This window comes from Gastrolobium bilobum, unplaced genomic scaffold (assembly GCF_033153095.1).
Source record: "Gastrolobium bilobum isolate Gb01-03AN ecotype WA unplaced genomic scaffold, APGP_CSIRO_Gbil_v1 utg2530, whole genome shotgun sequence".
Lineage (NCBI taxonomy): Eukaryota > Viridiplantae > Streptophyta > Magnoliopsida > Fabales > Fabaceae > Gastrolobium > Gastrolobium bilobum.
In genome coordinates this window covers 227,215-250,713 of record NW_026899712.1, presented here as the reverse complement: position 1 = coordinate 250,713, position 23,499 = coordinate 227,215, and the positions used below count along the sequence as shown (strand labels likewise).

The window sequence follows — 23,499 nt, the reverse complement described above, 5'->3', positions numbered from 1 at the left end:
GTGATTTTTATTTTTATTTTAACAATTCAAATAATAAATTAAACATTTTAACTCATTAATATATATATATATATATATATATATATATATATATATATACTACGAAGCACCGACACTTCAAAAATTCTGACGTGTCGTGTCCGACACTCCAACACACGTTGTAGAGACTTAAAAAAAGGTTCAAAGGATGTTTTGTGTTGCGTTTTTATTTCCAACTATTAGATTCTTTGAATTACGATTACCATTTTATTGAGTTTAATATAAATATTTGGAATATCTTATGTTTCTTTACAAAATTGATGGCTATAAGTTTAGCTTCATTTTTTTTGTTAGATTATTGAATATTAAATATAATATACACTACATAAATTATATTATTTAATATCAAAACGTGTTCTAACGTGTCGAAATCTAACATTTTTTAGAATTAACGTGTCAGAGTGTCGAGTCGTGTCGTGTCCCGTGTCGGTATCGGTGCTACCTAGTGTATATATGTGTGTGGATAGAATGAACTTACGTCGGTGTAAGAATAATAAGTATTACATCAAATCTTAATCGTTAATTTTTATGCATTTAACAATTAAGATTATTGAAAATTAATAATTACTAAATAAATAAAACTCAATAAGTCTTAACCGTTAGATGCACAAAATTCAGTAATTAAATTACTTTTAGTTTTTATCATGAGATAACCAATGTGAACAAAATTGCCTTTCTGTATGTTATCTTTTAGTTTATTGGAAGCTATGTTAATTTTAAATAAGATTTATTATAATATTTCAAAATTTAGTTTAGCAAGTTGTTGTTTTTTTCTGTGTTAAACGTACCGATTCGGCTGAATCCTAATCGACGGCGTAGTCCTAATCCTAATCCTAATAATCCCTTTGATTCTGAGTTAAAAATAAATAAATAAAATTCCCACAGTCGAACCAAAACCACGGCGCTAAGGAGCATCCGAGCATAGACACTAAAAAAACTCTTTATTTTTATTTTTTTTTTAAATAAAAAACTCTTTATTTAAGACAACCCATCCCGTGAAGTTGCCTGCATACAACTATTGGATTTGGGCCTCAATATGTTTCATATAGTAAACATATAAAAAAACAAAAGTTTGACTTTTAAAATTTTAGTTTAAGCTAAATATATTTGCTAGCCCGTTTTATCATTTTCAAATAATTTGAATTCAGGCCCATTATCTTTGTGGACCCGTTAAACTCAAATGGAAACGAAAATGTTCCATACTAATGGATTTTTGATCAATTCAATTTCTTAGAGCATATCTGCGCATCTTATTATTAATTAAAACTAGTCTCATTTCATTTTGTATACATTTAAATTAAAGTTTTAGTGGACACCTTGACCTCAAATGTGTGACATAATGCATTTTCTAAAAACATGTATCTAACTTTTATCAATTTGGCAATACTATTCTCATTTTATATGAGATAATTATCCCATGTTCTCTCACTTTGAATATCACATTTCATTTTTTTCTTCTTCTTTTTTTGCTTTTTATTAGTAGACCCCACTTGAATTCTCTGTATAGCATGAGAGAATTACTTTCATGTAACATGAGAGTAATACTCCTCGCATAAGGAAAAAGAATTCTGCTTCAACAGAAGATAATAATTTCCCTAAAATAAAACACACGGTAAGTTGATACCACATGTTACTCATATTTTCTATTGGTTCACTTTTTCTGCAGTTACTACAGAGCAGTAAGCTCAATACGAGGTCGTTTTGGAGCGAAAATTATGGTGTTTTTATAATTTTAATTTATTTCAGGATTATTATAGTCTTTATAATTATAATTTTTTAATCTTTCAATCGCAAAATGATGTCATTTTGGAAGTAAATGCAGATAACTTATTTGCATTAACTGCAAAAATATTTTTCAGATTTTGTATATATCTCAATTCAAAATTTATATATAAGTGATTGAATTTCAAGTAAATGATAAAACAAATGTTATTTCTTTAAAGGGTCTCTTTCTTTTAACGATGCTGTAAAAAAAAAAAATTACAGCAACCGATTATTACTATGTATTTTCGAAAATACATAATTATAATTGTAAAGTTTTTTTTTCTCACTTCAAAACGAGAGAAGAAAAAAAATAACTTTACATAATCATGTATTCTCGAAATATATAATTGTAATGGATTACTGTAAAAAAAATTATAATAAAAAGTATATTTTCCTTCTTTAAATAATGATAAATTAATTACTCCTTCTATTTTGAATTTTAAGTAAATTTAAATATCTCTTATCTCATATAAATAGACAAAAATATAATTATATAGCTTTCTCCTGTTATGTTGGATTACCATGGGATATTTTGGACGTTTTCGGAGTAAAAGGGGAATTCGGAAGCGTCAAACATAGTAACATGCTTAGTTTACCCTTTTTGCACACGTCAGTCCGATTAACATAGGCTTGACAGCTACGATTCACATGATTTTTGATTTGAAACACAAAATAGGAAGTCGACCCCTTTTTATTCAAATTTTCAAACTCATTTCTAATTTATGGTGTGCGTTTTTTTTTTTTAAAAAAAAAAAAGGAAGATTCATCGTTTGAAGGACAAAGACTGCGGATTGTGCTCCTCCATGTTTCTGCGGAAAGATGAAGTTCTGCAAGACTTACCAGGAGTACATGCAAAGCCAGGAGCATGAGCTCCCTGGTGTTGGCTTCAAGAACCTCAAAAAGATTATGAAGAAATGTAGTAGAGATTGCCAATCCCTTAATGATTCCGTGGACATCAGAACCTGCCCTAATCAATGCCCAGGTCATCAATTTTTATTTTTTTTAATTTTTACTTTTCACATTGAGGTTTTCATTATTGAACGAAAAGCTCTCTTTTATTTTTTGTTAGGTGGGGTGGTTTCGTTAATATGCAAGGAAGAGTAAATACCCGTTTTCTATCCTCACCAAATTATTTTAGTACGTTAGCTCTACTTCTTAAAGAATAAAAAAGTTATTCGTGGTCTTTAAAAAATTTAAAGTGTACCAATTTTAGTACTACTGATAGGGACTAACGAGGGATCACGATTTTAAATAAGGGTCTATTTTGAATTTGGTATTTACCACAAATGATTTTTTTATTTGCTAGGACTAAAAGCTAACATTGTGAAAGTGAAATTTGGTGAGGACCAGAAAGGTATTTACTCTGTAACGAATTCAGAATAAGACAATCGAAATTGCATTACTGATTTGGTTTTGCCTGTGCATGCCTTTTGTTCTTGATTTTTGTACTGCATTCTAGTACTCTATGTTGAGTCTCATTAGAGGTTTTCCAAGGCCACTCTATCCATCGAACATCATAGGATGTGTAGAATTGAATTAACTGGAACACTTGTCTCAAAGGTCTGAATAATAACTGAATGCCAACACCACAAACAAGTCAAAAATCAATATTATTCTGCTTCAGAAGGGTCACCCTGAGATAGAAAGAGGGTGGGAGGAAGAGGAAGAAGACTCTTTCATCTGTTGTCTGCTTTGGCTTACATGACATGTTGTATTTTTCAATAAATGAATTCCAAAGTATCTTTGCATTATGAAGTGTCTAATGATAGTAATGAGACCATTCTCTTTGGGGGTTGAGAGGGGTACGTTTAAACTTTTTAATATTAATGCATTTCCAACCACCTCTGAGCTAAATGAATATAATTGCGCAGTGTGCGATGGGACCTTTTTCCCTTCCCTTCTAGATGAAATGTCAGATATAATGGGGTGCTTTAATCAGCGTGCGCAGAAAGTGCTGGAACTACATCTTGCTTCTGGCTTCAAAAAGTACTTTCTCATGTTGAAAGGAAAGTTACGAGGAAATCATACTGCTCTAATTCAAGAAGACAAAGATTTAGTCACATATGCACTGATAAATGCCACTGCAATTCGAAAAATACTAAAGAAATATGATAAGGTGTGTCTTTCTGTTTTGCTTCTCGAGATTCATATTAAGTTCCTCTTTAGGGTACTTATTTAAGTTTTGACAATCCAAGTGAAAATTGTAAGTAGTGTTATTTATATATTCCTATTACTACTATGACTGTAGATTCATTATTCCAAGCAAGGGCAATTATTCAAGTCACAAGTCCAGACTATGCACAAGGAAATTCTTCAGAGTCCCTGGCTTTGTGAGCTTGTGGCCTTACACATCAACTTAAATGCAACTAAAGTCAAGTCAAAGAAGGCACCTGCTTTTTTTGATGTATGTTACCTCACATTTAAGGATGAAAAACCATCACTTACTTGTGAGCTCTTTGGTTCCATCAAAATTGATATTGACTTGACTTGCTCTGTATGCTTGGTAAGTTACTTGGTTTAACTTGTTGGATGAATTCCTCATTTTCTGTGCATTACTCACATTTTGAATGTTTTCATTTGGACTGCACATACACTGAGCTTGTCTATTTGTAGATTACTGCTGCTCAGATGCAAGAAGGATCAAATGGACTTAAAGGCCCTGATTGGATTTTTAAACTGAACATAGTTTATGTTTCCACAAAAAAGAATTCTTATAAACTATTTTATTTGTTCATGGTTTAAAATATTTTAGATATGTCAATGGTTTTCAGAATGGATACCTCATATTTTTCCTAGGGAATTGCCCTAAAGCACTTGACTTTTTTTTATTTTGGAATACAATGATAGTATCACCTTAGTTTCATCGACATCAATATGTGTTTTCTATGTAAAAGCATCTCTTTTTTATGGTCCTTTACTTATTTTTATTGCTAATTTTTATCTGGCTTTTCCATGACAGGATACGGTGTTCGATCCAATTGCTCTGACTTGCGGCCACATATTCTGCTACAGCTGTGCTTGCTCAGCTGCATCAGTAACTATTGTCGATGGACTTAAGGCAGCAGATCCTAGAGAGAAATGTCCTCTATGCCGAGAGGTAAGCTATCAGATATAGCAAGCTCTCCTAAAACTTCATTATTTTCAAGTGGAACCTACAAAAGGGGGATGTCAGTTCTGATTATATCCATAGCTTCTACTTCTATTAATTGGTAAATATGATTCATGTTAATAATGACCAAACAAAACACTGTATGAGGCAGCATTGTCATGTTTGTAATGCAGATATACTTAATTATGATGCAATGACCAAACAAAATTACAATGCCAAATCAACTCTTAAAATTAAAATAACCTTACCTGTGCATGAGTTCAGGAACCAGGATATTGTTCTAAGCTTCATTTGTCCTTCTATTTAACGACTATATTGCTTGTGAAATTTGCTAGAGTTGCGTTAAGGCCTATTAGTTGAGTTTTACAATTAATACTTTAGATCTTCCTGAATAAGCTAAGTAGCCCTTCTATGATTCTTCAGCTTCTGTATTTTAATCTTATGATGATTGGTGAACTGCAGTTTATAGGAAGAACTGTTCAGTTATTTTAGACATCTTAATGCTGAACAACCATGATTGATCCCTTCTTCTCTTTTACCATAAAGAATAACAAAATTGACAAATGAATTTTTTTCTTTTTTCTTTTTTATTTTAACCTGTTAAAATGGTTGGCAACTTATACGTTTTGTATGGTTGATTGCAGAGAGGAGTTTATGAAGGTGCTGTGCACTTGGAAGAATTGAATATTCTATTAGCTCAAAGGTATGATACCGTTTATTCCATTAGAAAAAGAGTAAAAATAAAATGAGATGTCATGTGGTATAATACTCTGATTTAGATGATCTAAGCAGTGATAATATTTAGTATATACTTTGCAAGTTTCTTAACCTAATAATTTAAATATTTTTTCAGCTGCAATGAGTACTGGATGGAAAGGCTTCAGATGGAGAGGGTAGAGAGGGTTAAGCAAATGAAGGAGTATTGGGAAGCGCAGTGTAGGGCGGCCATGGGCGTCTAGTTAGACAAGCAACTTCTCAATGGTTGTGTATTTATTTGACTGTTAATATGACTAGAAAAGAAGATTTGTATATCATTGAATTGTATAATATTTGTACAAGAGTTCTCTAATTAAAGAGACTAAAAAATCTTATGGGCTAAGCCCAAATATACTTATAGAGTATTCTAACTATTATAAAATAAATAAAATAATTCTATTATTTACAATATTCTCTCACAATCTGAGGAATGGATATCTATCATTCCCAGCTTGGTAGTAAGTTCTTGAAATCTATCATTAGGAAGACCTTTGGTTAAGACATCAGTCAATTGACGACCAGAAAGAATATATAGAGTAGTGATCAGTCCACTGTCTAATTTCTCTTTAATGAAGTGGCGATCTATCTCAATATGTTTGGTTCGATCGTGTTGAACTGGATTGTGGGCTATAGAAATAGCTGACTTGTTATCACAAAGTAACTTTATAGATCTTTCATATCTCACCTTGAGATCATCTAGAATGATTTTCAGCCATAATAACTCACAGATACCTTGAGCCATAGCTCGAAATTCTATTTCTGCACTTGATCTAGTAACCACATTTTGCTTTTTACTTCTCCATGTTAAAAGATTTCCACAGAGAAACATATAATAGCCTGAAGTAGATCGTCGGTCAGTCACGGATCTAGCATAATCGGCGTCTGTATAAACTTTTAAGGATAAGTTTCCTCCTCTCTAGAACAGTAATCCTCTACCTGGTGTGCCTTTCAGATATTGGAGAATCCTGTCCACAGCTCGCAAGTGTTTCTCCCTCGGATCATGCATAAATTGACTAACAACACCAATTACATAAGCTAGATCAGGTCTAGTATGAGCTAGATATATCAATTTGCCCACTATTCGTTGATATTGTCCTTTGTCAATTGGAGAGCTTTCATTTTCACTTCCTAGTCTGTGATTCTGCTCAATCGGAGTACTGGAAGGTGTACACCCGAGTTTTCCTGCTTCTTTAAGGAGGTCAAGAACATACTTTCTTTGACAAATAAATATCCCTTGCTTTGAATGAGCAACTTCTATCCCAAGAAAATATCTCAGTTTTCCAATATCTTTAACTTCAAATTCAGCAGTCAATCTTTTTTTCAGAGCACATTTCTCACCTATATCATCCTCTGTTATAATAATGTCATTAACATAAACTAGAAGGATAGTGGTCTTACCTTCTTGAGAATGTTTAAAGAAAAGTGTATGATCCCCTTGGCTTTGCTTGTATCCCAATGAAAGCGTGACTTTGGTAAATCTTCCAAACCAAGCACGCGGGGATTGCTTCAAACCATACAATGCCTTTTTTAACCTGCAAACTTTATTATCTCCATTTGTAGAGTTAAATCTTGGTGGAATCTCCATGTAAACCTCCTCTTCTAATTCACCATTGAGGAAGACATTTTTCACATCAAATTGGTTCAAATCCCAGCTAAAATGAGCAGCGAGGGACAATAGAACTCTTACAGTGTTCATTTTGGCCACTGGAGCAAATGTTTCTTCGTAATCAATGCCATAGGTCTGTGTGTATCCCTTTGCTACCAATCGAGCTTTATACCTCTCAAGAGTCCCATCAGAATTATACTTCGGAGTATACACCCATCTGGACCCTACTGTCCTTTTTCCATTTGGCCTGCCAACAACTTCCCATGTATTATTCTTCAATGCATTCATCTCCTCATGCATGGCTTGAACCCAATTATCATCCTTTAATGCTTCATGTACTGATTTCGGGATTGAAATGGAGTCAAGTGCTGTAATAAACCTTCTATGCTGCAGAGAAAGATTCTTAGAGGAGACAAAATGAGAAATAGGGTGTTAGGTACAAGACCTTTTCCCTTTTCTTACAGCAATGGGTAAGTCATCAGAATTAATACCAGGCTCACGAATAAAAGAAGTAGTGAGTTCAGTACTTACCAGCAGTTCAGGCGACTGCAGTTGCTGATGGGGCAGTGTGGGTTGTTTCTTCCTTTGGTACAATAGTTCGGGTGTACCAGTTTTGCGTACTTTCTATCTATCAATAGGAGGCATGTCACATGAGGAATCAGATGAATTTTCAACCTCAGCAATTAAGTCTTCCTTCTCATTGTCATGTAGTGTAACTACTGGAGTAGAAGATGTAGGTAACAGAAAGGGAGACTCAGACTCGAAGAAAATGGATGAAGCTTCTACACTATTCTCCCCCTGAAGCTGAGGGTGTAGAAAGTAAGACTCAGATTCATGGAAGCTAACATCCATAGAAACAAAGAATTTACGACTTGGAGGGTGGTAACATTTGTATCCTTTCTTGTTTGGAACATATCCAAGGAAGACGCACTTAAGGGCTCTAGGCTCTAATTTACTCCGATGTTTATGGATATGGACGAAGGCAACATATCCAAAGATACGAGACTGAAGACTTTGCATAATTGGAACAGAATGAAAAAAAGAGGTCATGAGATCAACATGACTTACATGGCCAAGGACTCTGGAAGGCAAGCGGTTGATCAAATAGGCTGCAGTTAATAAGGCTTCTCCCCAGTAAGAGTTGGGTACAGATGTTTGAAACAATAATGCTCTGGTGACTTCAAGCAAATGTCGATTTTTTCTTTCAGCAACCTCATTCTGTTGAGGGGTATCCATGCACGTGAGCTCATGAATCATACCCTTATCTGGAACGAATTGTGACAGACGCTGGTTGACATACTCCGTACCATTGTCAGATCTTAATCTCTTAATACTTTTACCAAACTGTGTCTCGATCATTTGATAAAATCGAATAAACAATTCTGGTACTTTTGACTTGTCTTTCATCAAGAATATCCATGTCACCCGAGTGCAATCATCAATAAAAGAAACAAACCACCTAGCACCTGAAATATTATGTACTTTACAAGGGCCCCAAACATCTGAATGGATAAGAGCATGGTAGTCAAAAATGCGCTTTAAAACGTAAAATCGCCGTTTTTACGTTTTATTTTTAGCAAAACGTTTTTCGTTTGAGCAAAAAACATAAAGCTTGTAAAATAATTAAAATCGTTTCTATTAAACGTAATAACGTAAAACCGCATCGTTTTTACAAAAAATGAAATCTACCCACGAGTTTGAAGGACCCAAATCAAACACCAACCCTCTCAAAGAAGAAGAAGATGGCTGTGAAGGTGATGAAGAAGGAAACGCTCCTTCACATGCCGCATCTGATTCTGATGCCTTGTGGCACTTGGAAACGAAATCGGAATCGCTTCGTGTATGTTTGGTCGGTGCCTACTGCTTTGAGAAACTCAAATCGACCCACCGTGCAGCAAGCCATCGATCCAGTTGTATTCCCGCTGCTGGTTTACCTTGATCTTCGCCGCGATTTGGTTGGGTTTTCCTCCAAGTTTGGATTTTTGCACACACACCGCAAGTTTCTTGGTTTTTTTGTTTGTTGTGACTTGTGACTATTTCTTTAATGGTATTTTTCTTCTCAATATTGGTTGTGGGGTCTTGTGGTTTGCTTTCTAGGTGTTTTTGTATGTGCTATGCCACTTTTTCTTTTTCTTTTTAATATGCCACTTTTTCTTAATATGCAAGTTTATATATTTAATTGATGGAGTGAATTTGCGGGAAAGTCTTGTATAATAACATCTATGTTTTTTATAGGTAAAATCTACGCTTTTTATTACGATGTTACGTTTTACGATTTTTCATTCTCCTTCCGTTTTTAGTTAAAAACTCATTTTTAACTACCTTGGATAAGAGTAAAAAGTTCAAGGCTCTTTATTGAACTTGAAGGAAAGGGCACACGGTGGTGTTTCGCAAGCTCACAAACATCACAATGAAAGGAGTCAATTGCCTGATCCTTAAACAAAGAAGGAAACATTGATGTAACATCCCTATCTCGAGCCGGTTCAATTAACATGCATATGATACAAACAGAAACAGCGAAAGACTTAACTTACGAAAATACGAGCTAACTTTTTTTTTTTCTAGTTTAATTCTTATTCACGAAAATCGGGCAGAGTAACCTCTGTAAATCGAACAACTGGAGATTTTCCAATCTCACTCTCAAGAGATCCTGATAGACAGTTTATACAGTATATACTTTCAGCAGTACCAGACATCCATATAACATCATATACTCATCCATGGGCTCATGCATAACTGGGATCTGTGCCCCTATATCTAACAACATGCAATCCAACACGTAATCATAACTGAATACATATTAACATGCTTGAATACACAAATGTACATGCATCTAACTGAAAGACATGTACAAAACATATACAAGTTATATACAAAGTAAAGGATCAGACATCATGATCCACCAAAATGCTAAAATACTAAATAACATAAATACACTCCAAAATAGTAGTAGCCTACAGCTACTCAAAATCTGATCCGTCCAAACGCCTCAACCACGGGTCACGTCCCTGCCTAGTGAGGGCTCACCGGGAATCTGAGAACCTGAAATGATGTCCCCAAAGAGGGGTGAGATAACAAATCTCAATAAACTCCAGGTTTATAGAGAATTCTCCATACCTCTAGCTCACTCTTGCATGAAAGTCAGATACAGAGTATACCAATGCAACATATAACAAATATCGTAACAGAACAAAGCACTTATACATATCTTATCAGAGTCGTACGCAGTCATTCCCAAGGGAGGACCCCAAGCAGAAATCAACGCACGTGTTCCCAAGGGAGGACCCCGAGCGGAACCAAAACATATCAGAGGCGTACACCGTCAATCTCAGGGGAACCCCAAAAAGGCATCAGTGTACCATACAATCAATACAGAAATCATATCAGAAACAAGTCATATCATGTTATCAAATAGCTCTATATGAATGCATCTATACAAAGCATCAAAACAATCATACAATCCAACCACAATTCACTAACTATGGTGGAGCACTCAAGCAGGAAAAGACTCCTTAAACATAGAGCTTACCTCTTGAAGCTTTTCTAATTCGCTTACTTGTCGCGCAAGTTACTTATATAGCTCCAATAGAAATTCAAACCCTCTCAGTCCCTAGGTACACCTAGAGAAGGATTCAAAACAAAAATCAATAAAATATTACAATTGCCATGAAATTTACACAAGGCATACATCTTATTGTTCCCTTTCGTTTCCTCACATTATGCCAATCCTATGCCAATTCACAAGTCAAGATCACACCTTTATAATTTCCTTTAATTTACCATTTTATAATCGTTAACGTTCCCTAAATTAACTAAGTATCCACTTGAGAATTTTAAACATAATTCATGCCATTTTTCTTCATAAGGCCGTGGGTACACATAAACGGGAACCAATATTTCTTTCAACAATTTTCAAGTCATTTTACTCCTTCGACTCATCAATTACATGCATTGAAAACTCCACATTTTATTAAAATAAAATGTAACTAAATCTATCCTTAAATCACCCTATAGGCCGAAATCTATAAGGGTAAAGGCAAAGGATTCTTTTCTTTTACATTTCATTTTCTTCACTTAATTAACAACTTACACATACATATATATATCCACAAGGTTCCAATTAAATTTTGGAATATCAAGCCCCTCACTAGCACATCATAGCCCAAACATAGGGGTACACACCATAGCATTTTCTCACTTTGGTATTTCCAATTTTTACATTTAAATCTCCATTTACCCTACCATACCACCTTCACAATCCATGTAATTAAATTTTTTTGCACAATAAACCTTATTTACCCATCAAGGTCGAAACCTAGGGAGGGAGGTGCAATGGGGCTTTTCAATCTTTAATCACATGTTGATGCTTAATTTACACTATAACTTCCTAAACAACAACAATCCATCATCAATTTCAAATTCCAAACTCAATTATTTCCCATCCAAAACATGCTCCAAACTTCCAAGACTTAAATCACAAAAATAAAACCATGGAAATAGAGGTTTCTTATCTATAGTTGCTTATCCAAGGTCCAATGAGCAAAACCTAAGCTTTGCTCACTCAAAATTCACTCCTTTGCACTTGGATGAATAGTGCCACGAATTAGGGGTGAGGAATAACTCTCTCCACAAGCCAAATCAGCCCAATCAAAGTGGTGGAATGGATTCCTTGAGTGATTTCTTATGAATTTCGTGTAATGGACATAAGGATTTGGTTGAGTGTGGAGGGAGCAATCAAAGGAGGAACAAAGCTTGGAAACCTAGCCTTCCATGGAGGAGAGGCTCGGCCTTGAGGAGAGAGAAGGAGAGGGAGCTAATGTGAATAGTGTCATCTTAAGTGATTTGGACTTATATGCATAGGTGGCCCTTTTTACCGGTTGTTTTTCTACCGCGTATTTTCACTTAAACTGACCCGAAACTAACTTAAAGCTACTGACATATTTTTATTTTTCTGAACTCATTTACATTAATTGTTATTTCCTAATGAACAATATTCATAATTTACAATACGGTCTCTGCACCGTTTTTGACAAAATACAATGTGGTTCACTAATTGTGCACCGTTTGCATACGAAACTTAAAACTCATTAATTTATCATCCTTGGGTCTCTTTTGACTTGCTTGGCATATATTGGACTTTCTTATTCTTATTTCATTAATTATTTGTTTCTGGACTCTACCGGTTGCTTAAACAGCAGTACAAAATACCCGGTAGAAAACACTATTCACGAGATTTTCACGGAAAGTGCCAGACTATCCAATTTTTTTGTTCTAAACTCATATTTGGCGTCAGAATTGTCAAATTATGTCTCTAAAATCATTTTGATCATTTAAGCTTTACCGGTTAATTCACAAGAATGCAGATCATCCGGCAAAACGCATTGTTCATGACCTAGTCATGATTACAGTCAAAATACTCAGAATCACGCTCTGAGTCCAATTATGGCATTTAAATCCTTAAATTAAACATTCAATTAAGATTTATCAGTTAGGGTCATTATAATTGACTTCAATAATCCAAATGATGGGTGACAGCACAATTCATGTCAGTTGTAAGCTTATAAGTGGAGATAAGATGGTAGAGAGCTGAGGAACATAAAGAACATTCTTTCAAAATAAGGAAGGTTGAATTTGAATGTTACCAGAACCCACAACTGATTTGTGGGATCCATCAGCTACAGCTACAGTACAGATACCACTAGTAGGGTGATATGAAAGAAAAGAATCAGCTAGACAAGTCATATGATCAGTTGCACCAGAATCCATAATCCATGAATTTTTGAAATCAGTGCAAAATGTAAGAAGAGATGTAGGGTGTGTGATCTTACCAAACATAGTTGATCAGAAAAATAAAATAAATTTCTTTTTTTTTCTTTTTTTCGACGAACAGTACCCGTGAATAGTGCACGATGACCAATGTTGCATTAACAGTACCCAGTGAACAGTGCGCGATGAACAATACTTTTTTTTGAGCTGTTTCGGTCGTCTGATGAAAAAGAAACCTCCGTAAAATGATAGATCTGAGAAAACAGAGTGAAACAGAGGTCCTCACGGTCCAAAAGGTCCTCGGAAAAAAAATTCTGGCGATGGCGAGAGGCAAAAGGGTTTGGTTTTTAGAGGTAGTGATTTGCGGAAGCAGAGCCCTCAGAATCGAGAGCTTTGATACCAACTATAAAAGAAGATTTATATATAATTGAATTGTATAGTATTTGAAGAAACTAAAAAATCTAATGGACTAAGCCCAAATACACTTATAGAGTATTCTAACTATAGAGTATTCTAACTATAACAAAATAATAATAAAATAATTCTATTATTCACAATAATATGTAAGCACTGTTAAAAAAGGTTGTTAATGATAGTGTTCTTTACTGACTCTGATCAAAACAAAGGAATGAAATCGGAAATCAACTATTTTTTGAAAAGTTTGTAAGGTGGTGTTTGTTTCAGGTTATTTCAAGTCTTTCCTATGCATCTAAGGTTGGCAAACTGGGCAAGCCACGTTTGGTAGACCGATTTTGAACTTTTCCCTAGGCACCACAGATGCATAGCATTTGAGAATTGCATGCAAAAATTACTATTCAAAAAGACAATTTATAGATGGTATTTTAGTTGCCCAGCTAAATGGGCAAAGTAGAGGACCAATGATGCAGACTAAAATACCCTCATCAATTTGAAAAAGAGAGGGTATTTTAGTATATTTAATCAATTATCTCATCAATATTTTACCTTCAACCAAACATACACTCAAAAAATTTAATCCAATTTTTTCAGTAATACTTTACTCAACCAAACAACTTTTTTTACATTTTCCTACCAAACTCACTTTCCAATTATTTCCTTATCAATTACATTTTCCTAGTGTTCAAAAAATTTCTCGTCAACCAAACACCAAGGAAATAACGAAAATACTATAATCTTCAAGCTTTGCCGAAGATTAGAATGTTACCTCTTGTTGATGCTTTCATTTGTTTAATAATGATTATCCACCAACTTAACAGCCTAACAGATCCTATCGTAATCTAAACATTCCATTAATGTCACGAATTGTTTAATAATGTTTAATTTGGAACATTCCTCTCAACAAAAACAAGCACGTATGGAAACCCAAAGCAATGATAAATATCCATTTGAGAGGAAGAAAATCGGATTATCAAATTTATTTCATATTCAGTCAGCTTAGTTCTTAGTACAGTTAGGGTGTTACACATACGGCCAATTAATGATCTTGACATGAATTCATATAAATTGCTGACAGGTAAATGTTGTTGATATCTTAAAATGGAGTAAATTCGAAATTAATCAAATATTTTATGCATTCAACGAGTAGGTTATTTCTAACCCAAAAGGAAAAAATCACACTACAAAACTTGATACTATATAATGTAATAAGCAAATGCTCAATTATAAGTCCAAAGTAGATTATTAGTGGTATATAATTCAATATAATGCAAAAAGGTAATCGTGAAACTTCTTAGTCATTACACTTGGTGTTGCAGTGTAAATATCAGGACCTACTATGGCTAGAGTTTTGAATGCTAGTGCTACTTTAACCAAGCATAATCAGAATACAATTTACAAGCGTTGCTCATGCTTCACTTGTCAAAATTGACCGGCAATGAAACTGCTCATCTTTTAATGCATTACAAAAGTGACTGCACTTCTCAACACTAGTTTTCTGCGTCTACAAGGAAATTGTCATTTTCCTTCAAAGGGTGTACTTCTAACATCAATCAAAATGCTTGGCCTTTAGGAAGCTGAAGTTTTCTTAAAGTCCAGTGGAGCGGTTGGCATATTCTTGAACTAATGCCCCAAAGAGCGATGGCCTCTGGAGCAAGTTGGATGGCTTGTCAAATTCTCTAGCTCGCCCTATTAAGGGAAAAAAAAGGAACAGAACTTAGCCTACTAAGTGTGGTCAAAAACAGAATAATGCATGAGATCCTATAATGAGAGAAAAAACAAAGAGAGATTAAGAGAATATTATACCTGCATCTACAACTAGAACTCTATCACAGTCCATGACTGTTGGTATTCTATGAGCAATGCTGATGATGGTACGGGCTGCAAAGTCCTCTCGGATGATCTTCTGAATTACAGCATCAGTTTGAGAATCAACAGAAGCTGTTGCCTCATCCATAAACAAAAGCCTGCTTTGCTTAAGCATAACCCTCCCTAAACAAAGCAACTGCCTCTGCCCCACACTCCAGTTATCTCCATTATCAACCACTACAAAAGTTAAAATAATATTGCTATTAGTGAGAAGAAGAAAAGAAAAAAAGGATGGAAGTGTGAAATTCAAGCAGCTCAAAGAAATTGGAAATAATCTTTGAAACCTGAAGAGTCAAGTTTCTCAGGCTTAGTAGCCACTGCATCTTTTAGTTGACAACGTTCCAAACTCTACAGCAATAAAAAGCTATTACTCTAGGCCAATGATAGCAAAAAAAAATTCATCCATTAAATCAGTGAAGTCTACCATTTAAGTAAATGGACTTGAGGGTTTCAGTAGAAAACATGAGAGAGAATTTGCTGTTGGAATATTTACCTTCCATATCTCTTCATCTGTATACTGTCCAGTTGGATCAATGTTACTTCTGACAGTTCCTTCAAAAAGTACAGGCTCCTGAGGGATGATACCAAACCGAGATCTAAGATCATGAAGCCCTAAGGCGGATATGTCAATGCCATCAATGATTATTTTCCCTCCTGTAGGTTCCACCAGCCTGAAGAACACTTGAATTAAAGTTGATTTTCCACTACCAGTTCGACCAACAACTCCAACCTTTTCTCCCCCACTAATGCTTAAAGTAATGCCTTTAAGAACCAATGGAGTGTTTGGACGATATCTGACCTGTTTGCCAGAAGTTTTAAGTTATAACCACAAGGAAATAGTGTGTCCATCAAAACAGATTAATAATGAAAAATGCATCACTGGGACTATTGTCAAGGATAGTAACTTGTTTTACAAATATCTATTTGGCTTTATACAAATGGCCTCTCTTTTGGTACTCTAGCCTTTAGTAGAATGCAATGAGCATGTATAATTTATTTCATCACAAGAAATAATCAATTTGGGTATATTCTAATCTAGATACCTGCAAGTCTTTGATGTCAACATTGCCTTGACCAGGCCAATTTGAAGGAGGCATACGATCCTTAAGTTTCCATGCTGCTTCTGATGGAATATTTGTGAACTGCTTTATCCTCTCAACAGATACCATTTTGTTTTCAATGAAACAGCTCATGTATATAGCCCAGAACATCACGGCATTTAATGACAATCCATAAGAGAGAGATAAGCCAACATTTTCTATATCAAACAGAACAACCCAATCAGTTGATTATCTCAATAAAATTTTGACTGCAATATTAATATCATTGCTCTTCAAGCATGTTAGATATCATTATCCAAGATATAATATATACTTTACATGCCAAGCTATTTGTATTTTCGACATGTAACGACAAACAGACAATACATATAACAATTGAGTAATTTAAAGGAGCAACATCTTGAAGTCGTTTTCTTATTTTCTATATTCTTTTTACCTATTGCAAAAGCGTACTCTTAGGTATGGCACATGGGTAGGGCCCCATTTTTTTTAATTGGAAAACAGGTGGAACCACATTTTTCTTTAAAAAGGTATGTAATTTTACTGTGTTGTCTTATATTTTTGTTTTGTATGTTTTGTCTTATGTGGACAATATCGTTATTTAAAATCTGTAACTTTTGCTACTTCCTTACTTTCATCATTAATCCTATACCCAACTTCCATGTAAAGGAAAAACAATACCATTCCATTCCATCTAATCCCACTCAATTCAATTCCACATTTCTACTATGCCCAAAACATCCAAAAACAGTTTAGTGTTACATGACTTGGCCTGATATAAAAGGACTAGCTAACATATGAAATAAGAGTTTTGCAAAAAAAATTGTATGGAACAGGTGGTTATTCCAAGGGTTCATAACCACAGTGATACAACCAAGAACCACATTCTCTTCTGCCGAGGACCACTTAGAAAGATGAAATTAGATATATTCCCAACGATCATGACAAGACAACCATTTTACAAATCCTTTTAAACTATAGCAGTTAGTGAGTTTACCTGGCTTTATGATACTGCTGGGTAACATGATCATGAACATAGCAGAAATGCAAAAGACTAAGGCTCCAAGCAATTCTAAGCGGAAACCCAACCACGCATTAGAACTGAAGTTGTGGAAATCCATTCGCAAATTAGCATTCACCCGTTTAATATTTTCTTCACAAAATTCCTTCTGCTTTTTGAATGCACGGATTGTCATGACCCCGGAAATGCTTTCAGAGAAATGATGAATGACAGGTGCCTTTGTAATTGAGTCCAGGCGAGTTAACTCACGAGATGAAGAAAGAAAATAACCCTGCAAAATCAAAAAGCAAAAATAAATACAGTAATTGTTAACATAAGTGCACAAGATATATTTAATTGTGAACAATAACTTCCATAGTTGAAGTGAAAACTCTTTAAATATTGAGAGTTATAGAGTAAGCCCATTTATTCATGTTTCCAGCTGCAACATTTTAAGGTTTAAGACACTGCATTGTCAATCTAAGAAAGACAAAGCATTATGTCTGTGTCATTGCTTTGAATCTTAGACATAGATATATCAGAATTATGCCAGCAATACAATTTGATTAATAGAACAACCATATCCATACCCGGTACCATAAGTTCAACCAAACAAGAGGTATTAGCAAGAAAGTTGTAGGCCAAGAATTTTGACATGTGATTATGAAGATGCTGATCACTGTAATGTACATGGCCACCACAAAGTTAAAGAACAAGGGGATAAAGATATCAACATTGGTCTGATCAGTGGATGCCTGTGGAAGTTTTAAGAAAAATAAAAATCATTATACATATGTACTTGAAATATGACAGTAATGTAAAGATTATATCAATATAAAACTAGGTTATTCAATATAAACTAGGTTATTCTTACCCTGCTTAGAATTCTCCCCGATGGAGTAGTGTCAAAGAAAGACATGGGGGCATGCAAGATGCTATGAAGAATTTGAGAGAAGAAAATCTGTGCTGTCTTTAACCCCAAGATTGTAACAGAGTAGGATCTTAGCACTATCAAGACAACTGAAACTACAGAAATAATTGCATAGACGGAAATAAACAGAGAAGGATTAAACGATTGAGCACGGTCTTCTGAGGTTTCATATGCAAGCCAATAATCACTTGCCATCATAGATGCTTGCCACAACAAAGAAACAAAGAGTATTCCTGTAATGCCCCACCACCCAAAAGCCTCAGTGCAGTAGAGTTTATAGATACGTAAGTTAACTTTCCCAGTCTCTCTCTCCTCTTCTTTGATGAGTTTAGAACTTTCCTTGCCAGTCTTGGGTTGTTCAAGAGAATTGCTTTCACCATTTGCTACTGCCTTCGGAGATTTAATTGGTTTGTTCAAATTTTCACCAGGCATAACGGCACCTTGTTCTACTAGTTCCATAGAGGTCTCATGTGCTGCTACGAGAACACTAAAATCCAATCCAGAATCGAGTAGATCATTGTACTTCCCTGATTGGACTATCGTTCCATCCCTCATCACCTTTTAGCAAGCAAATGTATGTAGTTGTATCAATCACCAAGTTAAATAGAAGATTGAATGAGACGAAACATTACATTATTGCAAAAAAGAGACTTACCATTATAAGATCCACATTGTGTAGGAAGTCTACTTGATGTGTTACAAGAATAATGGTCTTGCCTTTTAGAACTCCCCTCACACATTCCTGCATAAAAGGATTAAAGTTCAAAATTTGGCTAAACTAACAAAGAATAGTAACGTAAATAAAAAGCTAGATTTTTATACGGCCATTATAGAATATCTTCTGTTTGCACATGGCGTCAAATGCATTATCTCATCCCAAAAACACTAGATTAGGAGTTGATCTCAACCCACTTAAACTATTAACTAAACAAACTGAATTCTACATCATTTCTTCAAATCACAATTCACAAAATTGACTTCAAGCATTTGTTAGAGAAGTATATAAACCACTGATGGGCCTTCACTTAAAACCTTAAGTTTTAGGGTTGAGGTGGTTCTTTATATGGTATCAGAGTTTCAGTGACCACAAGGTCACGAGTTCGATCCTCATTGCCCCCCACTTGGTTCTTTAGAGTAAAAAATACAGAATGCTGAGAGTAGGAAACAATAACAGATGGTTATAGAATAACCACCTTAAAAATTTCAGTGCCAGTGTGTGCATCAACAGCACTGAAGACATCGTCAAGAAGATATATATCACAGTCTTGATACACAGCCCTGGCAAGTTGGATACGCTGCTTCTGGCCCCCACTTAGGTTGATGCCACGCTCTCCAATCTCTGTCTGATCCCCAAACTCCATCATTTCCAAGTCTTTCTCCAAGCAACAAACCCTGACAACTTCATTGTACTGCCGTCTGTCCATTGGTCGACCAAAGAGAATGTTTTCTTCAATGGTCCCATTTTGAATCCAAGATGTCTGTGCAACATAAGCAGTACTCCCACAAACTTGAACCTGTCACCAAAATAAATAATCAGGTATGAATACCACACTATATATTAAAGGCCTGTGTAGTTCTTATTTCTGAAAAAAATATATATAATATATATCTACCTTTCCAGAAATTTTGTGCATCTCACCAAGAATTGATGCAAGGAGAGAAGACTTTCCAGACCCTACAGTCCCAACAATAGCTGTGAGCTCCCCCTTGTTAATCTCCAAATTGATATTTTTCAAGTCCTGCTCTTGGCCATCATCATCCCAGCTAAAGGTTCCATCTTTAACCTCCACAACAGTTGGTCCACCACAACCTTCAGCTCTCTCAACTGAATCAATTGACAATTCCCTGCTAGACATGTACCTATCTAACCTCCCAAGTGATACCATTGCTTGTGAAAGAGATATCATAGACTGTGGAAATGTCCTAATAGGTTCCTGTAGGATCTTGAACACAGTTGTGGTGGTGAACACCGTCCCTGCATCAAGTGGAACTCCAAGCAAAATCGCCGTACCAAATGTGAATGTTGATATCAATAACGGTGTGCTCCACAACACAATAATATTGCCACAAATTGAGTACATAAACTTGGATAGCCACCCAAACTCTGACTTACGGAAATCCAAAATTCTCTCGTTGAAATGCTCCTCCCAAGCCTGGAACTTGATAACACGCATGTAATTAAGCATCTCATTCACAGCTTTCATCCTAGAATCACGATTCATCATTGCATTAAATTGGTAACCCTTGTTCTTTCGAGTAGTCACAACAATAAACGCAAGAACACCAAGAAGTCCAATCAAGGCCGTAACCACTGAGGCACCTAGGCAATTGTAAAGCAAAATTAAACCAATGCCAACTTGAAATGGCATCATCCACACGGCATGAAGTTGAAGCATCATGTCAGAGAGTTGCTGGGTATCAACAGCCATGTAATTCACAATAGGCCCAACACCATGATCCTGCCTTGCAGAGCATGATAGCCTCAACCCCTTCTTGTACAAAGAAGTGATGAGAGTGCATCTTATAAGCATCCCAAGCTTCTGAGAATTGAAGTTGAAATGGTGAGTGGTCAAAACTTCTACAAATTTGGAACAAAGGAGAATCAACACGAGGTAGTATCCTTCATACACAGAGCTACCCTTCCCTGCAGTGAAATCAACAAAACTTTGAATGAGAACTGGCCCTACAAACATGACACTCAGCCGAATAACAGCAAGGAAAGCAGTGAAGGCTATGTCCTTCCAGAAGCACCGAAGCAACGTGGTTCGAACGGGGTGCTTCGACCTCTCATCTGATTTAGGCCATTTTGATTCAAATATAACTGACATCCTCTCAGCTCTATGCTGTGGTGAAAGGGATGGAATTTCCTCAATCTTCAATGGTGACTGGTACCCTTTACTCAACAAGGGGTTTATCCAAATCCAAAAGGCCTTGGATAGTAAAGAAGCTGATGCAAATCCAGTAACGTTGGATTTGTCCAGATTAGGATCATATAGTTTGGTTTCCTCATCAATAAGCGGTCGCGTTTCTTCCCTTGACTTAATCCCAGTGGATCCTTTAATCGCAACACAAAGCAGAAAAAGCGACAGAGGGAGAGAAATGAAAGAGACTATGTCATCCACCATAAAGCTGAAGTGCTTGCCTTCTTCCACTTCCACAGAGACCAAACGTATAACCCCAGATGCTGTGAACAAAGAAACGATGATGAAATTCGCAATCCAGTATATTCGAAGCGATATTGGGTGAGCAACAGCTTCAAATTTTTTCTCATGAATGATTAAGATTGCAAGGACTAGTTGTGTTATGGTCTGAACCAACCAAAATAGTCCATCAACTTGCTTCCATGGCAACTGGGTGGAACTGCTGAAGACCAGAATGCAAGCGACCAGGTACAATATAGTCAAAACAACCGTTGCAGTTAGAGTTAGCTTAAACCATATAGTTGTTCTGTCAGAACCTCTGGTATTTCTGATAAGGGGCTTGTTGAGCTCGGAGTTGGTGTTGACATTGGAAGTGAACCTTGAATAGAGCTTTGTGATAGCAAACACAAAGAGGGTAAGAAGGAGTAGTGCGTCAACAGCAGAAAATAGAGCTCTCTGAGGACATGGTGAGAGGAAAATGAATCTCAGCCACTGAGGTAGATTTGAAGTTGAGAGAAATGTTTCCTCTGAGGGTGAACATTGGAGAGACGTGACCCAAGTTGCAGCTGCAGAAGACATGTTTGTGCACTCCCCCAGAGGAAACTTCACTTGAACTACAACCTAATATCTTATGTTATAACTCAGTCTCATCTCATCGATCTTCTTTGTCTGCATCCCCTGAAAGAATCACGGTTGGATTGTAAAACATGGGTCGTTTGAGCAATAATCGACATGTAAAAACTAAAAAAGTGACTATTATGCTACTGAAAATAAACCAAAAACTCGTCCTCACAAGGAAACAAGAAGAATAACGAAAAAGCGGTTTAAATCATGACAAAGCCTAAAAGGCTGCTTAAAACATGTTCAACATTACTGACATGCTCAAAAAATGGTTACCTTTTTACAAGTTTCACAATCTTAAACCGACTCAACACAAAAAAGCGAATCTTTGAAGTTGAAAACAAACACAAAAAAGTAGTCCTGAGCAACAGTTACAAAAAAGATATATCTCTATTTGAATGGAAGCGAGCTGCACGAGCTCACTATTCCCACCTTAAAAAAATCACCAATTTCTGCCATGGAATCTTTTAAGTCACAAGTATAAAAATTTCATCTAAAGAATTTTTTTTGTTTATAGTTCATACTTCATGCTTCATAAAAGTTAGATAGTATTCCAATTCCACTCCCACTTCCACCTACCTACCCATGCCACATGATAGTATTTAAATAAATACTGCAATCTTAGCCAGTTTTGATGAATAAATTATATCGCAGCTTGGTCCGCAAGAAAAAACTTGCTATCATATAGAGAGAAACTGAGAGAAGGAGAAAACAATAAAAAAAAAAAAAAAAAAAACAAACAAACAATTTTCTAACCAAGAATTTAGTGAGGGAAACTTGTTGGAGGAAACAACATGTAAGGTTCCTAGTTCTTAAGGTCAAAACCAAAGTCCAAGAAAAACAATATTGTCACACCGAACCCAAAGGAAATTGGCCTTTGATGACGGAGCCATGAAATAATTAATACTAATAAAGTAAACACCGTTGTTGAACCTCAAATCACCTTTGAACGAAGAATTATTCATGCAATGAAATGAAAGGGAAGAAAGGAACAGCTTAAGGTATATCCTCCTGCTAGAGTCATGAAATTGATCTTCGGCGTATATGCCTTAAAAATTAATAAGTGTGTGTGATAATCAATCAAAGAAAAGGTACCTCGGTGTGTGCAGTGAAGGGATTGGCTTAGCCGATTGGGTATGAAAAAGACAAAAAGCCTGTGGTTTAAGAGAGGGATTGATCCAAAATCAACCGGCATTGAAGGAGAGTTAATTTGATTTACGCAATTAATTATTTTATGAAAAAAGCCCATCAGAGTCTGAGTTGTCTGTAATGTATATTCCTATGTGGAAGTATGAACATAAAATATTTGTCCATGAGTTCTTTAGTATTATTTGGCGGCTGCTCTCGCATCATTCATGAATGGGGGGACCATCAAATTTTCTAGCCACATGCTTGCAGTAGACTCGTCCTTTCAGTGTCACTT

The 23,499-nt window shown here is 35.6% G+C and overlaps 2 protein-coding genes across 3 annotated transcripts; one reads left to right on the top strand and one right to left on the bottom strand.

Annotated features, from left to right (window-relative positions):
• Positions 1 to 2,622: 2,622 nt before the first annotated feature.
• Positions 2,623 to 5,900, top strand: LOC133292863 (probable E3 ubiquitin-protein ligase BAH1-like 1). Of its 2 annotated transcripts, none has more exons than XM_061491346.1 (6): positions 2,623 to 2,785; positions 3,675 to 3,919; positions 4,052 to 4,306; positions 4,763 to 4,900; positions 5,557 to 5,615; positions 5,766 to 5,900. In XM_061491346.1, exons 1-6 carry the CDS (start codon positions 2,623 to 2,625, stop codon positions 5,869 to 5,871), a joined length of 966 nt encoding a protein of 321 aa, XP_061347330.1. In that variant the 3' UTR covers positions 5,872 to 5,900. The 2 variants fall into 2 exon arrangements, with proteins under 2 accessions (XP_061347330.1, XP_061347331.1); XM_061491347.1 differs by having other exon boundaries at positions 5,557 to 5,625; positions 5,776 to 5,871.
• Positions 5,901 to 14,690: 8,790 nt separating this feature from the next.
• On the bottom strand, positions 14,691 to 23,078 carry LOC133292816 (ABC transporter C family member 4-like). Its single transcript, XM_061491266.1, has 12 exons — positions 23,020 to 23,078; positions 19,929 to 22,133; positions 19,509 to 19,829; positions 18,971 to 19,057; positions 18,259 to 18,873; positions 17,975 to 18,139; positions 17,382 to 17,676; positions 16,367 to 16,581; positions 15,817 to 16,122; positions 15,608 to 15,671; positions 15,261 to 15,500; positions 14,691 to 15,143 (listed from the first exon to the last, which is right to left on the bottom strand). Exons 2-12 carry the CDS (start codon positions 22,032 to 22,034, stop codon positions 15,043 to 15,045), a joined length of 4,515 nt encoding a protein of 1,504 aa, XP_061347250.1. The 5' UTR covers positions 22,035 to 22,133; positions 23,020 to 23,078; the 3' UTR covers positions 14,691 to 15,042.
• Between the last annotated feature and the right edge of the window lie 421 nt (positions 23,079 to 23,499).

Excerpts from the sequence above, each read along its gene's own strand:
- LOC133292816 (XM_061491266.1), bottom strand. The coding sequence starts at position 22,034 with ATGTCTTCTGCAGCTGCAACTTGGGTCACGTCTCTCCAATGTTCACCC. Across the intron at positions 19,830-19,928 it reads TGCACAAAATTTCTGGAAAG|GTTCAAGTTTGTGGGAGTAC; the intron begins GTAGATATATAT and ends TTTTGGTGACAG. Across the intron at positions 15,144-15,260 it reads AGTTCTAGTTGTAGATGCAG|GGCGAGCTAGAGAATTTGAC; the intron begins GTATAATATTCT and ends TTCCCTTAATAG.
- LOC133292863 (XM_061491346.1), top strand. The coding sequence starts at position 2,623 with ATGAAGTTCTGCAAGACTTACCAGGAGTACATGCAAAGCCAGGAGCAT. Across the intron at positions 4,307-4,762 it reads TGACTTGCTCTGTATGCTTG|GATACGGTGTTCGATCCAAT; the intron begins GTAAGTTACTTG and ends TTTCCATGACAG. Across the intron at positions 4,901-5,556 it reads AATGTCCTCTATGCCGAGAG|AGAGGAGTTTATGAAGGTGC; the intron begins GTAAGCTATCAG and ends GGTTGATTGCAG.